Below are 14,083 nucleotides of genomic sequence, written 5' to 3' on the forward strand. Positions count from 1 at the left end.
CTTCAAGAAGGTCAGGGGAGGTATAGAATTATTTTACCTTTCTTTCACCTCCACACCCATTTACTCACCTTAGCTCGTGTGATTAGATGGGGACAGTCCCATAGGACTTAAAGTCTGGGACTCTCCACCGGTCGCTCTTAGAACTGAAGAAGCTTCTGGAAACTTAAAGACGTCCAGACGCTTTTCTTTCAAAGCTCCTCAGAAAACCTTGTGTGTAGATATATATATATACATATATATATATATATATATATATATATATATATATGTATATGTATATATATATATATATACATATACATATATATATATATATACATATACATATACATATATATATACATATACATATACATATATATATATACATATACATATACATATATATATATATATATATACATATACATATACATATATATATATATATATATATATATATATATATATATATATATATATATATATATATATATATATATATATATATATATAAAACACCCAGCACGCCCCTGCGGGCGGTTTATCCTTCAAGCTCGGGTCCTCTACCAGAGGCCTGGGAGCTTGAGGGTCCTGCAGTATCTTAGCTGTTCCCAGGACTGCGCTCTTCTGGACAGAGATCTCCGATGTTGTTCCCGGGATCTGCTGGAGCCACTCGCCTAGCTTGGGAGTCACCGCACCTAGTGCTCCGATTACCACGGGGACCACCGTTACCTTCACCCTCCACATCCTCTCGAGCTCTTCTCTGAGCCCTTGGTATTTCTCCAGCTTCTCGTGTTCCTTCTTCCTGATATTGCTGTCATTCGGAACCGCTACATCGATCACTACGGCCGTCTTCTTCTGTTTGTCTACCACCACTATGTCCGGTTGGTTAGCCACCACCATTTTGTCCGTCTGTATCTGGAAGTCCCACAGGATCTTAGCTCGTGGAAGGGGTTACATGAATAGGATGAGGGACCTATGGATATATATATATATATATATAGTGAGAAGGATCAGAAACACTGATCTAAACATGCAGAGCTCTCATAAAGCCTCGTGGGCCAGAGAAGAGTTGTGTTGTTGTCGTGTTGATCTGTCAGCGAGCCGAGGATGGTAAATGGTGTGTATTTGTATAGCGCTTTACACTATACACAATCATCCACCCATTCACACATTCAGGACTCAGCTGTTGCATCATGTGGGGAATTACATCATCACTACCAGCAGCAAAAGTACTTCCTGTTAACAGGAACACGAGGCCGCGAGCAGGAAGGACACGCTGATGAGTAAATACAAAAGCAGGAGGGAGAGGTGCAGTTACAACTCCTGAAGCTTCCTGTCTTTCAACACATTAGGTCTGTGCTTCAGTCCGACTCCAGGCAGCCTGGAAAACCTGGGAACTCTAAACTGTTTTCCCGTCCTGGAAAACTCCCCAAGTTTATAGATCAGGACCTGAATAAAAAACACTGTAAATACACAATGTAAACATAAAATCTTTATGAGGGTCAGATTTTTCTTTCCCCTCAGTGATGTTTTACACACATCGTGTCTGAAACCAAACTTTTACTCCCTTCATGCATTAAAGTCTCTGTGCAGAAGCTTTTAACGCAGACTGACTTTGACTTTTTCGTGCTTTCTTTTTAAACTACCAGTCACATGAGTGACTAACTGGGCTTTAAATCCAGGCGTCGTATCAAAGGCGCTGTCAGGTGAGGCTGTGGCATCAGAAGCTGAGTTCAGGTGTCAGCACGTTCAGTGTGATTCAGGAAGCCGGGTCAGTGTTCGTACACGGACATGCTGGCGTTCAGCTCACTCAAGCCTGGGCTGTGGCCCCTGATGTTCTGTTTCCGTTCAGTCGGGGTGCTGGAAGCCAACTGAGATTTCTTTTACATACGTTTATTTTCATTGGCAGCATTTAATATAAACACGTGTCGCCAGTGTAACGTGAGAGAAACTAACATCGGCCATCATCGGTCTCACACCAACCTGCCCTTTCCCTCCTGCTGCCACCCCGTCACTCGTCTCCACCTGGTCTCCAGGTGTTTAAACTCCACCTTCACCGTTCCACCATCTATTCAGTCCTCTTCTCCACCAAACCCACTGAGAATATGCTGTGAATATTTTGTCTTCAGCACCAGTGTGAGCAGACTGTGGTCACTGTAGGCTGACTGCTTCATGATGATATAATGTGGAAAAATGTATTTTATAACTGATCATTTGAAGGTTATGGCTGATGCCTGGCTAAGAGCCCAGCAGGGTTATTAAATGTGGCCAAGCAGGCCTTTAAAGTTCACATCAGTCAAGCGGAGGACGCTGTGAACTCGTCAGACTGGAGCCGCTCCAACAGTAAAAAGTTCCTGAAATCTCGTCCCGTTCGTGTAATGGCGTATCCTTCCTTATTTACATGTGTCACATAGCTGCGTTCGCTTCACTTTCAGCAGCGGCTCATTAATCCACGTTACTTTGGTTCTTACTGACTCTTCAGTTTGACACCCGGCCCGACCACATCCTTCCTCAAACTCAAATGCAAAGAAGTACAACCGTCTTTCTTTCGCTCTTACAGTAAAACTAAAATAGGTGTGGCGTGACTAAACACTGCCAAGAAAGACAGAAGAGCCCAGAGGAAGTACACATCAGAAGTTGTTTTATTAAACATATAAATACAAATTTAAACAAAGGAAGTGAAAAAAAAGTTCATGAGCGAAATCTCTAAAACAGAGTCGTGGATCAGAGTCTGTGAGGAAGTGACCAGAGCTAAAAACATCTTTTAATGACCCTTCGATCAGTTTGTAAAGTCCTCGGCTGGATTTGAAAGGCCTAAAATATGTTGCAAAAACAAGAGTAGGAGCAGAGTGGACAGGCCGGTTAATCCACGCTGCGGGAATCTCAAACAGAGCCTCCGAACCCCGCAGATCGTCGGCAACAACAAACCAGGCGGGAGGTCACCTTCCAGCCGCTCCTCATTTGCCTCAACTCCTCCAGAACGAGTTCAGACTGGAAAAAATTTGCCCTGAGGTCAGCGAACGCATCATCAGAGATAAGACTTTTAGGAAAAGGTCTCTTTAAAAGCTTGGACCCTGAAAGGCGTCCACTGACCTCCGCGTTTCACTGTGGAAAAGCTGGCGGCGGCTGTGCGATCCACCAACGACTGAGCCCATAAACCAAAGCTTTGGTGGGTTCAGTCGCAAATGTGAAATTTTGTACTTGGAAAAAATCTGATTTTCCAAGTTTTTTAAAGCCAAACTTGCGTTTACTGACATGATGGACTGGAAATCATTAAACTTTAAAAGGGATCGATCAGCCGATCATTAGTTGATCTTCAGTCCAAATGTTTCACGCTTAAACTTTTCCAACGACTCAGCTGTAAGACTGTTACATTTACATCTTTAACTCTAAATACTCGGTTACGCTTCCACCAGTGGAGCCGATCGAGGCTCCAACAATCGAACCAGTGTCGATTAAACTGTTAACGATTGATTAAGAATCTGTTCTTAGTTCATTTTAAGCAAATCTCTTCATAAAGTTCAGTTCCAGGGTTAACGCGTGGGCTCCTCAGAGGGTTGGATTTCTGCAGAGACGAACAGCTACAACCTGACACCATCGCATTAACCCAGACGAGTCAAACACGACGTGTTTGACTGTGGCAACAATTTTCCCACCATTTCAGCGCCGCGACGTTCTGCTGAAAGTGTCCTCGCTTTGTAAAAAGGAATTTGGCGTAAACAGCGTTTGGACAGCGTTACGTCACATTAAAGTCTGACAGCGTGCAGGCGTTGCCGTAAAGCTGAGCGTTTAGCCTGTTAGCTCACAGCGCTCGAGTTCCCTCGCATCATTTAAATCTGAGAGTCTCCGATGTCAGAGACCGACACGCCCCTCCTGCAGCGAATAAACGCTGTTCACGAACGGCTGATTGTCAGAACAAAACCTGAAAACTCCTCACTCCTCTTCCTCGTGACGTAAACGCAACTTTATTTTACTCGCCGTGACGCATGCAGGACTTGTCAAACAGGAAGTTCTGCGGAGTACATTCAGAGCGAGCGCGGGGCCCCGCCCACTCACACAGGTGGAGGTAGGAGCGTTTGGTTGTCTGAAAGGTTGTGTGGAAATTGCCGAGTCGACCTTTAACCTCTCGCAGACACATGGCGGAGGAGCCGACATTAAAAAAAAAATAGAAGCGCTCTCAGAAGTTCAACTGGAATCTTTATTTACAACCCAGAAAAGTGGACGCTCGAGTTCTGCTCTCTAATCCGGCTTCACATCAGCAGCTCATTTTTGACCTTCTTCTTCTTCTTCTGTCATTTATTCGCCGCACTCAGCTCATCATCACAGCTGACCCCACCCACAGACGTTGGCGAACATTACTGAGCTCGTCTACATCGGTGCATCTAGATCAGTGCAATGAAAAAATATCAAATCTGCTGCACAATAAAGATCTCAATCCAAACAAAGATACGAAAAAATTTTTTTAAAAAAGGAGGAGATATTTAGGTTTTGTTTTTTTAATTTGTGCCCCGAAGCACTTGCACGCACTGCTCATGAAAGACTGATGTGGCTTCTGGGCATGAACATTGAAAATGATGCATTCCTGCTAATGCCCAACAGGGGGCGACTCTTTTACTTACTGCTCACTTGACCTCTGACCTCAGCTGTACTTTCCTGATAAGTTTATGGTCAAAGTCACTCAGTAAGTCGCCAACTGAATGTTTTAAAACAGGACGTTTCAAATTAATGGGTGATGTCCATCTTTTATATACAGTCTATGATGGTGTTACAGTTTCCATGACAAAACACAAACTTGATGATTTAAGTCCAATTTTTGATTTAAATAGTAAAGAAAAGCCTGAATCATTCTGAAAGAACCTCAGCTGTGCACAAAGGTAACGCTTTGACTGTCAGATGAAGACTGAGGACGTCACGTTCTGTCCAACCTTCTCATATCTGCGGTTTATTTCATCACATCAGCAGATGTGAAAGAATCAGAGCAGGTGTTTAGTTTTATTTATTTGTAAGTGGAATTAAAAATCTGTAGATTCAGGAGGTGGAAACGAGGAATCGTGAAGCAAAGAGAACGACAAAAAAAAAAAAAAGAATCATTGGACATAAACAAGATTACATTTATTTTAAATTTTCTGCCTCAGGCACAGTTTCTCACTTCCAGCTGTGTTCACATCTGGCAGGTGTGCAGCAAACTCAACATTTTTCCATCCAGCTCAGAAAAACCTCCTTAAACAACTCGGCACTCAGTGAGAAGCACAAACTGGGATCGTCTCTGACATCACGTTAGTGTCTGCAGCCCGGGCGGAAACTTTGTAGCTGACCTGTTGATGCACATCTGTACTCCAAACACACACACGTCTGATTCGTCCTCCTCTTGGTCTGCTGGTTTATTGTCGACTTCCTGTCTGATTTTTTTCTGACAAATGAAAAGAGAGTCTCTAAAAATCACGTCTCATGGCTCCGATCCTCGGTAAGTGCTCTGTTGGGGTTCTGCTCAGAGCGTGGCTGGGTTCAGTTTCTCAGTGTCCTCGGAGACCCTCCAGTGTCGCCCTCCGGCTCGCAGCAAAGCCAAACTGCTCGTGTTCAGTTCAGAGAAACGAGAAACAAGAAATCCTCCCCCCTCCCGCCCCTAAAACCCCAGACCCTCCCGCCCTGCCCGAGCTCACTCAGCCCGCCCGCTCAGCCTCATCTCTGTCCATGAAGTGCCGATACAACAGGGGGCTGCTGGGAGCCGTTGGGCTGGGAGACGGGGGGCCACATAGGAGTCTGTTGCATGTGGTGGTAGTGATTGTGATGCATGTGGTGGCCCGTGGGCGATGACGGGGGCAGCCAGGCCGGCTGGTGGCTGGGTGGCGAGGACGCCCAGAAGGAGCCGAATCCCGCCGTGGAGGAGTGAGTCGGTGGAGAGCACGCCATGGACGCCTGGGAGGGCCCACTGCCGGAGCCACACTCGGACGCCCGCAGTTTGGAGAACATGGTGATGGCATCGGGGAAGTTGGGTGGCGTGGCGGGGGTGTTTCTGGGAGTGCACATCTGCAGGAAGAGGAGAGAGAGGGAGGATGGTTTCAAAATAAAAGCCTGGAGGACTTGTTGTAAAACTTCAAATGCTTTAATGTGAAGTCAGAAGAAGAAAAACCTGAACTGTAAAGAGTTGGAGCTCTGCTGACACACACACACACACACACACACACACACACACACACACACACACACACACACACACACACACAGCGAAGGAAAGTCAAGAGGGCCATTGGATGACCCAGACTTTCTAAGGCTGCTGGAGGCGGAGCCACACATGCTGCTCAATGAAAATAAGATTATTAAACAGCTTCGTTTTAATGAGGTCAGCAGCTGCGAGTCTGCAGACAATAAACCAACACGGTGGAACCAAAACCCGAGCCACGACGACACGCTGGCTGCACCCATATTTATATATTTTTTTATGTTTATGGTTTACTGGGGGGGCAATAACCGTCTGTTGGCAGGTTGCAGGAACTTCCTGGAGTCTCCACCAGCGCCCGAGATAAAACTGACATTAATTACCCTCCATATGTGGTACAGATGGTTGAACCCGAGTCTCAGGTGCAGACCTTTTAGCCCTTCCCCTTCCTTTTACGGCCCATCTCATGATGTTTAGCGACGTCAATTCGAAGCACACCGAAACAAACAGAGTTGCGCCTGCAGCCACAGATCTGTGTCACCAAAACAACAGCGGGATGACCACAGTGACTTTTACGCTGCCTGTTGGAGCTCCGCCTTCTCACATGTTCACGTTGAGCCGGCGAAAGGCCTCCTTCCCGACGTAAACAGCCGGGTGTGTTGTTTCAGCGCTGAGGTGCACGGCGTGCAGAGGCGGTAAACCTGCGGGCATTTTCCTGCTGCTGTTCAGGCCTGATCGGCGTGTTCGTTACAAACGGCCTCGCCTCTGTAGATTTCCCGTGAGCCTCGGAGAACCGGTTCTGTGGTGTGCTGCGTGTTGATGCATCGCACCGATGACGTTGGACCAAGAACAACACCAGCTTGCCGGGCGCCACGTGACCTCACACAGAGCCAAATAATCAAACTTTTACTTACGAGTCAAAAATGATCCTCAGGAACAGGATTGATTGGTTCTTATTAACTCTCTGAGGCGCTGCTGCACGTGCACACACGCTCTCTCATTAATCTCCGAGGCGTCTAAGAAGGAGAAGAAGCCGCTCGGCTGGTTCCCGCGGAGCTTTTTATTTCCTCAAGACTTCAGTGTTATCTTTAATAGTTCATCACTTTACAGACACATGTGGATTCCCATTTCCCCCATACTCCGAAAAACTGTTTGTACTCAAAATATTTTTTACATTTTTCTAAAATATTCCACTAAATTTGTCAATATTTGTTCTTACGGCAAAAAGTCCAAACTCTGCCATTTTCTGAGCCTCAAACAAACTCATTACTTTCACAATAAAGGCTCCACATCACTGCTCCCTCCTCCTCCTGTGCACCCCGGGAGGAAGTTGGGCAGCTGATGCTCGCTCAGAGCGCTGAGTTGCTTCAGTGCAGATGATGAAGATGATGTCACCCAAAATAACAACAAAGCAGCCTGCTGCCTCAACATGCCCCCCCCTCCCAACGCGTGCACACAAACCAGAGGAGGAGGAATGAAAACAAAACACGCCTGCTGCAGGCGTCCCAGCACGACCGAGGATCAGATCCAGGGAGGCAGAGGCAGGAGATTTAATGAGAAGACACACGCACACACACACACACACGCACACACACACACACACACACGCACACACACACACGCACACACACACCTGTCTGCTCACTGTGACGCAGGTCTGCACATTTTCTCTTTATAAGCTGGTAATTATTAAATTACAGGGCTGCAGTTGGAGATTAAACAGTTATTATGGCTGCACACGCCCGTCGTCCTAACAGCGCTCAAACACAAACACAGCGTCTGTGCGAGCAGCTCGCCCTCCACCTTCTGCTCTCTGTGACTAAACCAACCGGCAGATGCAGGAAGAAGGAATGGCGTGGACCATCGAACTGCTTCCTGATGTCTGAACGGCAGCCTGTGGATCGCCACGCTGAACCATCCAACCACAACCACAGAAGACTTTCATAAAATCGTTGTGTTTAGTAACGTTTTCACGCACTTACCATCTGGTGGTGATGCCCGGGGACGTTGGCCTCCTGGAAGAAGGAGCTCAAGGCCGTCTGCAGACAGAAAGAGAGGCAGAAGGACGAGTTACGTTTCCACATGGAGAGCAAGCAGGACGCATTCATTTCCCCCAAAACCTCAGACAGGAAGGGCCGCCCCATACCCCCACCTTTCACCATCGTTAACACAAAGGGCTAAACGTATCATCTCCACGCTGGGACCTGAAACTGAGTCATCAGACCGCAGAGACTCTTTTTTCTGCAGAGCTGCTGGGAGTGAAACCTCGAGGGAGGCGAACAAAAACCAGACTTTCTGTTTCTGAAGAAATGATCTGCAGCTTCCTGCAGAGCTGACAACATTTTTAAAGCCACGGAACGAAAACGAGCTTATTTCACAGCCAAACCACCTGAAGCAGCCGAGGTCATCGCGCCTGGAAGCTTTGATAACATACCCAATAATCACTGAAACAGGAAAACTGATCAGTTATAAAAGGACTGACTTATTTATGATCATGGACTCATGTGTCACATCATTTTTCATTTCCTGTCTCGGGGCATTAACCGCCAGAGACAACCTCACAAAACCCAAAAAGACGTTTAGTTTCATGTTTGCAGAAACACGCTGAAAGTGTTCGGATTTAAGCAGCTGTGGCGCAGAAACACTGGCAGTGAAGTAAGAAACAAAGAGTCTCATCAGCGTCTCCTGTTTCGTCCTGTGTGACATTGAGCTGGGTTGGACTGACTCAAACGCTCGTATCTCTGAAGGTCTGCAAGTTTTCAGAAGACAAAACACGAGCACTCGTCGAACTTTTCCAGCTTTCCCTCACAGCAGCCTGAAATGTAAACAGTGCGTCTCCTGATTGTGCAAACAGGGAAACGAGTTGGCTTCACGTACGCATCGTCTTTGTTGTGAACTCAAACGCACGCTGTGATTGCAGAAGGAGAAACACCGGGCCGACCCAACGCTACAAAACATTTCCCGAGGACCCAAGGGACCCCCCCCCCCCAGCAATGTTGCGGGGGGTGGAGTCATCCCACAGGTGGGAACTGACCAGGAGGGGACCACTTTAGACTTTCCATTCCCAACACTTAAAACTGAGACAGCCAGTTTCTGCACTAAGGACTCGAACGCCTCGGAGCTCCACTGTTCCCAGCATCTTCGACGTGCAGGAACATTAAAACCAGCACAATATTTAACCGTGCATAACAGATAAAAATCACTGAATGTGGTGTTTGCCGAGTTCAATGTCTGCAATAACTGTGGGACTGCAGAGCTCCTGTGGTCTGAACAGGGAGCGTGAGCTTGTTTTGCAGCTCAGTTTCTTCTTTTTTGTTCCCAACACTTGAATGAATGCCGTGCCCTTCCCTCCCCCTCCCCCCAGCCGTGGTTGTTTAACAACAGCGGTGGCGCAGGAATGTCTGCCGTACAACGTGACACCCATCTCAAAGAGCGAAAGTGCTCGGCCGCTATTGTGCAAAGAGCCGCTCTTTGTCTCGTCTCGTTTAATTTTCTGGTTTGTTGCAGGAAACTCCGTAACCTGCGAGTGTCTTTAAAAGTCCTTGCAGAGGGAAAACGGTTCACGGCGGCGTGACGGCTTTTACTTTCACTCTAGTGCCTCATGACCAAGGACAAAAAAAAACAGAAGCTCCAACAGAAAAAGAAACTTCCTCTTTCAGCAAAGGGGCAAACCGGGCGGTTCGACAGGAAGTTAATCAGCAGCTATTTTCACTGTCATTGTAGTAATTTTACAAAAACAGCATGAACACATTTCCTGCTTCGGGCTCCTCACGTGTCACTGTGTTCGCTCAGAACGAGTCAACACTGTACAAACACAGTCAGCATCATCAACATGATAATCAACACAAAACACTCATCTGGACCTGCCAACGTCACTCAGCGCTCGGGTCTGTTTTCAAAAGCTTTCTTTCCCCTCAAACAAACTTCTTCCACCAACTTCGTTACTCCAGTTACTCGTCCACAGGTTAAATCTCAGGATTATTTAAGGTCCGTGCGTCTCTTCTAGGGCTGCCACGATTTGTCGACTAGTCACGATTACGTCGACTATCAAAATCGTCGACGACTAATTTAATAGTCGACGCGTCGTTTGAAGCTTTGTAAGATCACAAAAGACGCAGGAATAAGTAGCAGGATTTAAGAGTGTAATAACGGACTGAAACAGAAGATGGCAGCACTGCATGTACAAGGATGCCAGCTGCCGTTAAACCCCAAAGAAGAAGAAGCAGCTGTGTCCCAGAATTCATAGCTAATAAGCCCAGCTTAGTTTCCAACAATGGCGGCAGCTAGTTAGTTTTAATATTAATTCTTTCTGGGTCACAAAATAAACGTTTAACATATTTTCAGGCGAGAATGTAGCTGTGTAAACCTCAAATATCGGCTCAGTTTATCAGGACACCACATATTTTCAAAAGCGCTCCGACGTTTTCGGAGACGTCTGTTACCCACTAGCTCGATAGCTAGCCGGGGGCTAGGCTAACTAGAGCCGTGAGAACACCGGACTCCCGGCAAATTGTTTTCAAACCCACCGCCGTCTTTCGCGACTCAGGTTAAATATATATGAGTCACTTAGATAAATTAAAAATGTTGTTGTTTGGCTTTTTTTTCTTTTTTTAGTATTTTATTTGTTGGTGAGTAAATCAGTTTGTCTGAGATTAAAGTTATAGTTTTTACACAGCTGAATAAACGTCAAGCAGACAGCTGATTATCAGAAGTGTGAGATGCTCGAGAATTTACTCCAGTGTCCTGTTATATTTTAGATAGGAAGGAGTTTATTAAACTTCACCGAAACAATCTGCAAATTTCATTAAAATTTAATAAACTATCATCTTGTCTTTATTTTTAGTTAGCACAGACCTGAAACACTTAAAGCTGTAAGCTAATGATAGTTATATAAGAGCAGATGCTGCTGGTGCAATAAGCTGTAGTTTTACGTCCAATGGATGATGATCTGATTAGTCGACTAATCGCATAAATAATCGGTGACTAGTCGACTATCAAAATAATCGTTTGTGGCAGCCCTAGTCTCTTCACAGCCGGCTGAAGGTCTGTGGTCACGCGGTTCCTTAACATCATTCAATCTTTCCCCATAAATGTAAACTTTGAAACTTCTACTCTTGGGTCTGTATGATGTCAGTGAGAGGCAAGTGACACAGGCAAGATAAATACAGATTATTTTTGACCTGTGAGTCAGCAGGACATCCAGCGTGAACGTAAACACCTGGACGATTGTTCTAAAAGAGGAAATTGTCCACAGAGACTGAACGAGTTTGTGTATCAGGCTGTAAACCTGTTGATTTCTGCTGGAATGCTCTAACATGGGAGTCTATGGGGACTGACTAACTGCTGGAGCCTCCAGTGGACATTAGAGGAACTGCAGCTCGATTCTCTTCATTCAGCAAACACCAAAACAAAATAACAGCCTGCTGTGGGGACATGTTAGCGTGGGACTGAGGTCTGACTGCAAGTCCGGCATCTCAGACGCGAGGAACGCCCACATCCTTCACACCAAGGTTGCGCCTCTAACCCGTGCTTCTCCCTCAGCGTTGTCTTCCAGGATTCAGCTGTATTATGTTGTCCAGGTAACGTGAAGGTTAGTGACTCACCCCAGAGACACAACAACACTCCTTAATCCCAGTTTCCAGTCACACAAAGTAGCAGTGCACAGCACTTTTTCCAAATAAACAAGTCAGCCAATCAGAGTCATAACCCCAACTCCTGACAGTACTCCAAACATCACCACCGCCTCCTCCCCTCCCGGTGCAGCACCTGGCTGCAACAGACAGAGGCGTGGAAGCTCAGGTGACCGTTAGCTGTTCAGCAGGTCAATGCTGCGGATGGGTGCGTTTGATGAAATGTCAGATGTTCTGGGAGGTGGTCAAGGAGAAATCATCCACACAAACGCAGACAGATGGGAGCAGAAGTTGTAAACAGGACCTGGGTACACCTAAATCTTTTTTTTTATCCTTTATTTATTTCATTGAATAAGAATAACGTTCACAAATTGCTGTGAGGTGACGCAGCACAGAACCGTAGTGAAACAACTTTTCAGGAATGGCTGATGGACTGCCAATCCTGCCTTATCAGGCTCAGCACAGTCTGTGCATTTCTGCTTTTTAAAGGTGGGCCAAAATAAAAATGTCAGGCTTCTTCCAGCGATCCAGTCTGAGATCATTCAATTAACATTTTGGATCCATGAAAAGGAAAATCCCCAAATCTTAATCCGATCCACAATCTGTGATCGGTGGTTAGAGAGAGGCTGAGGAGGATTTCAAACACGAGTGCGAGTGTGTTTTCTTCATAAGCTGGCGAAAATACAGCGCTCTGTGCTGCAGCACATGAAGGAAACAAGCTCAGGCCTGTTTAGCAATGAAAGAGGAAACCAGTGAGGAGCAGAGGGAGCCTGACTGTCACTTCATAGAAATTTCCAAGTTTGTTGTTCAACAAAATCTGATCAATAGTGGCTACTTTTCATTTTCCAGTGAGCACAGAGCCTTCTGTAATGACTTACAGCTGGCCTGTGTATTTACACTGTACGCTTTGTTGAATTATTAGCCTGACCATCACAGGCCCAGTAAACAGTCACGTCCCCGGCATGCGTATCAGATTAATATCATGGGACCCACTTTCTTCATGAGAGGGGAAAAAGAGGAGAACCAGCAGCTCAACCACGCATTTTATGACTCCCACTAAACACAACGAGCAGCTAAAGGCTCGTCTTCTGTTATCCGCTGGCCTGCCTCGCCCTGTTAGAGGAGGACTTCTCGGCTTTGAATCATAGTTAGAGACACGAGCGCCACGTTGGGAAAACTGCGAAGAAACAGCTCAAACTGACCTCCACCAGCCAGCTTCAACTTCTAATAGGTGTTAATGGCACACGGAGGTCCGTGTATAGGAACAGCTGGAAGGATAATGCATCTTAATCGGTCTATATATAACCGAGAAGCACCGGGATCAATGTCAGGGCGCTTAGCGGGGAGCACGCACGGTCTGACCTCTTTATCCGCTCCGTGAAGCGGACACAAACACGCAGAGAGCCGCTCGCTGTGCTTCCAGAAACTCACACAGGAAACGTGATGAAACGATTGTTTTTGAGCTGGGCAGGGAGGGGCTGATCCATCAGATCACCCCGCGAGCTCTGACGGTAAACAAGCCTGACCTGTAGTTTATGATCTGTGAGTAATGCGAGCGGATGAAAAACAGCGCATCTTATCTTATCAGCATCTCCACGCCAAAATAAACACCGCTCTACTCTAGCCTTACACAGCCCTGGTCCAACCCGAGCGCACTACCGCTCTGCCCGGCTAACAGCAGCTAGCTTAACGGCGAGGCGACGGAGAATGTAAACAAAAAGCATCGAACACCACGTCCTCAGCGCGGCTAGGCGGCTAACGCTAGCCCCGGGAGCGCATGGCAGCGAGGCAGCACGGGAAATCCTCAAAACAATCACCACAGCGAGTTCACGGGCACCTCTTTGTACACCAAATCACGCGTGGGGGTTAATAAAAGGACTCAACGTGTAAATAAACCTCCCACTCACCTCGAACTGCCAGTGGGCCGCCTGGAGGAGCTGCTTCGCCTGATCCGCGGCGCAGCCAGCCGTCAAAACAAACTGGTTTATCATCACTTGGTGCCTCAGTTCTTCCATATTGACCGACATGGCTGCTCCCGCGGCTCCTTTACAGACAAAAACTGCCACCTTTTTTTCTAAAAAATAAAAAAAATGATAATAACTAAACCCGGACCTGAAGGAAGCCCCGCGAACCTTCCGTCCTTCCTGCTCGTCTGTCCGTGAGTCTCCGCAGCAGCAACAACAATGTTTTCATGTCATCGCAACAACAAAGAGCAACGCGTCACTGATTGGACGACTCCACGGCGAGAGAGTACTACAGAGGCGCTGATTGGCTATCGATGAAACGAGTTTAAATTTCTTCGGTGCGCTGG

At 46.6% G+C, this 14,083-nt stretch overlaps 1 protein-coding gene across 1 annotated transcript; it reads right to left on the bottom strand.

Annotated features, from left to right (window-relative positions):
• Nucleotides 1-5,611: 5,611 nt before the first annotated feature.
• ubald2 (UBA-like domain containing 2) lies at nt 5,612-14,083 on the bottom strand. Its single transcript, XM_086290260.1, has 3 exons — nt 13,680-14,083; nt 8,125-8,181; nt 5,612-6,012 (listed from the first exon to the last, which is right to left on the bottom strand). The coding sequence occupies exons 1-3, from the start codon at nt 13,797-13,799 to the stop codon at nt 5,665-5,667; spliced, it is 525 nt and encodes a 174-aa protein (XP_086146386.1). The 5' UTR covers nt 13,800-14,083; the 3' UTR covers nt 5,612-5,664.

Source organism: Aulonocara sp. 'chitande type north' Nkhata Bay, linkage group LG4 (genome assembly GCF_057382095.1).
Source record: "Aulonocara sp. 'chitande type north' Nkhata Bay isolate Kocher_YH1m ecotype deep benthic linkage group LG4, A_spYH_male_GT1.1, whole genome shotgun sequence".
Taxonomy (NCBI): Eukaryota; Metazoa; Chordata; class Actinopteri; order Cichliformes; family Cichlidae; genus Aulonocara; species Aulonocara sp. 'chitande type north' Nkhata Bay.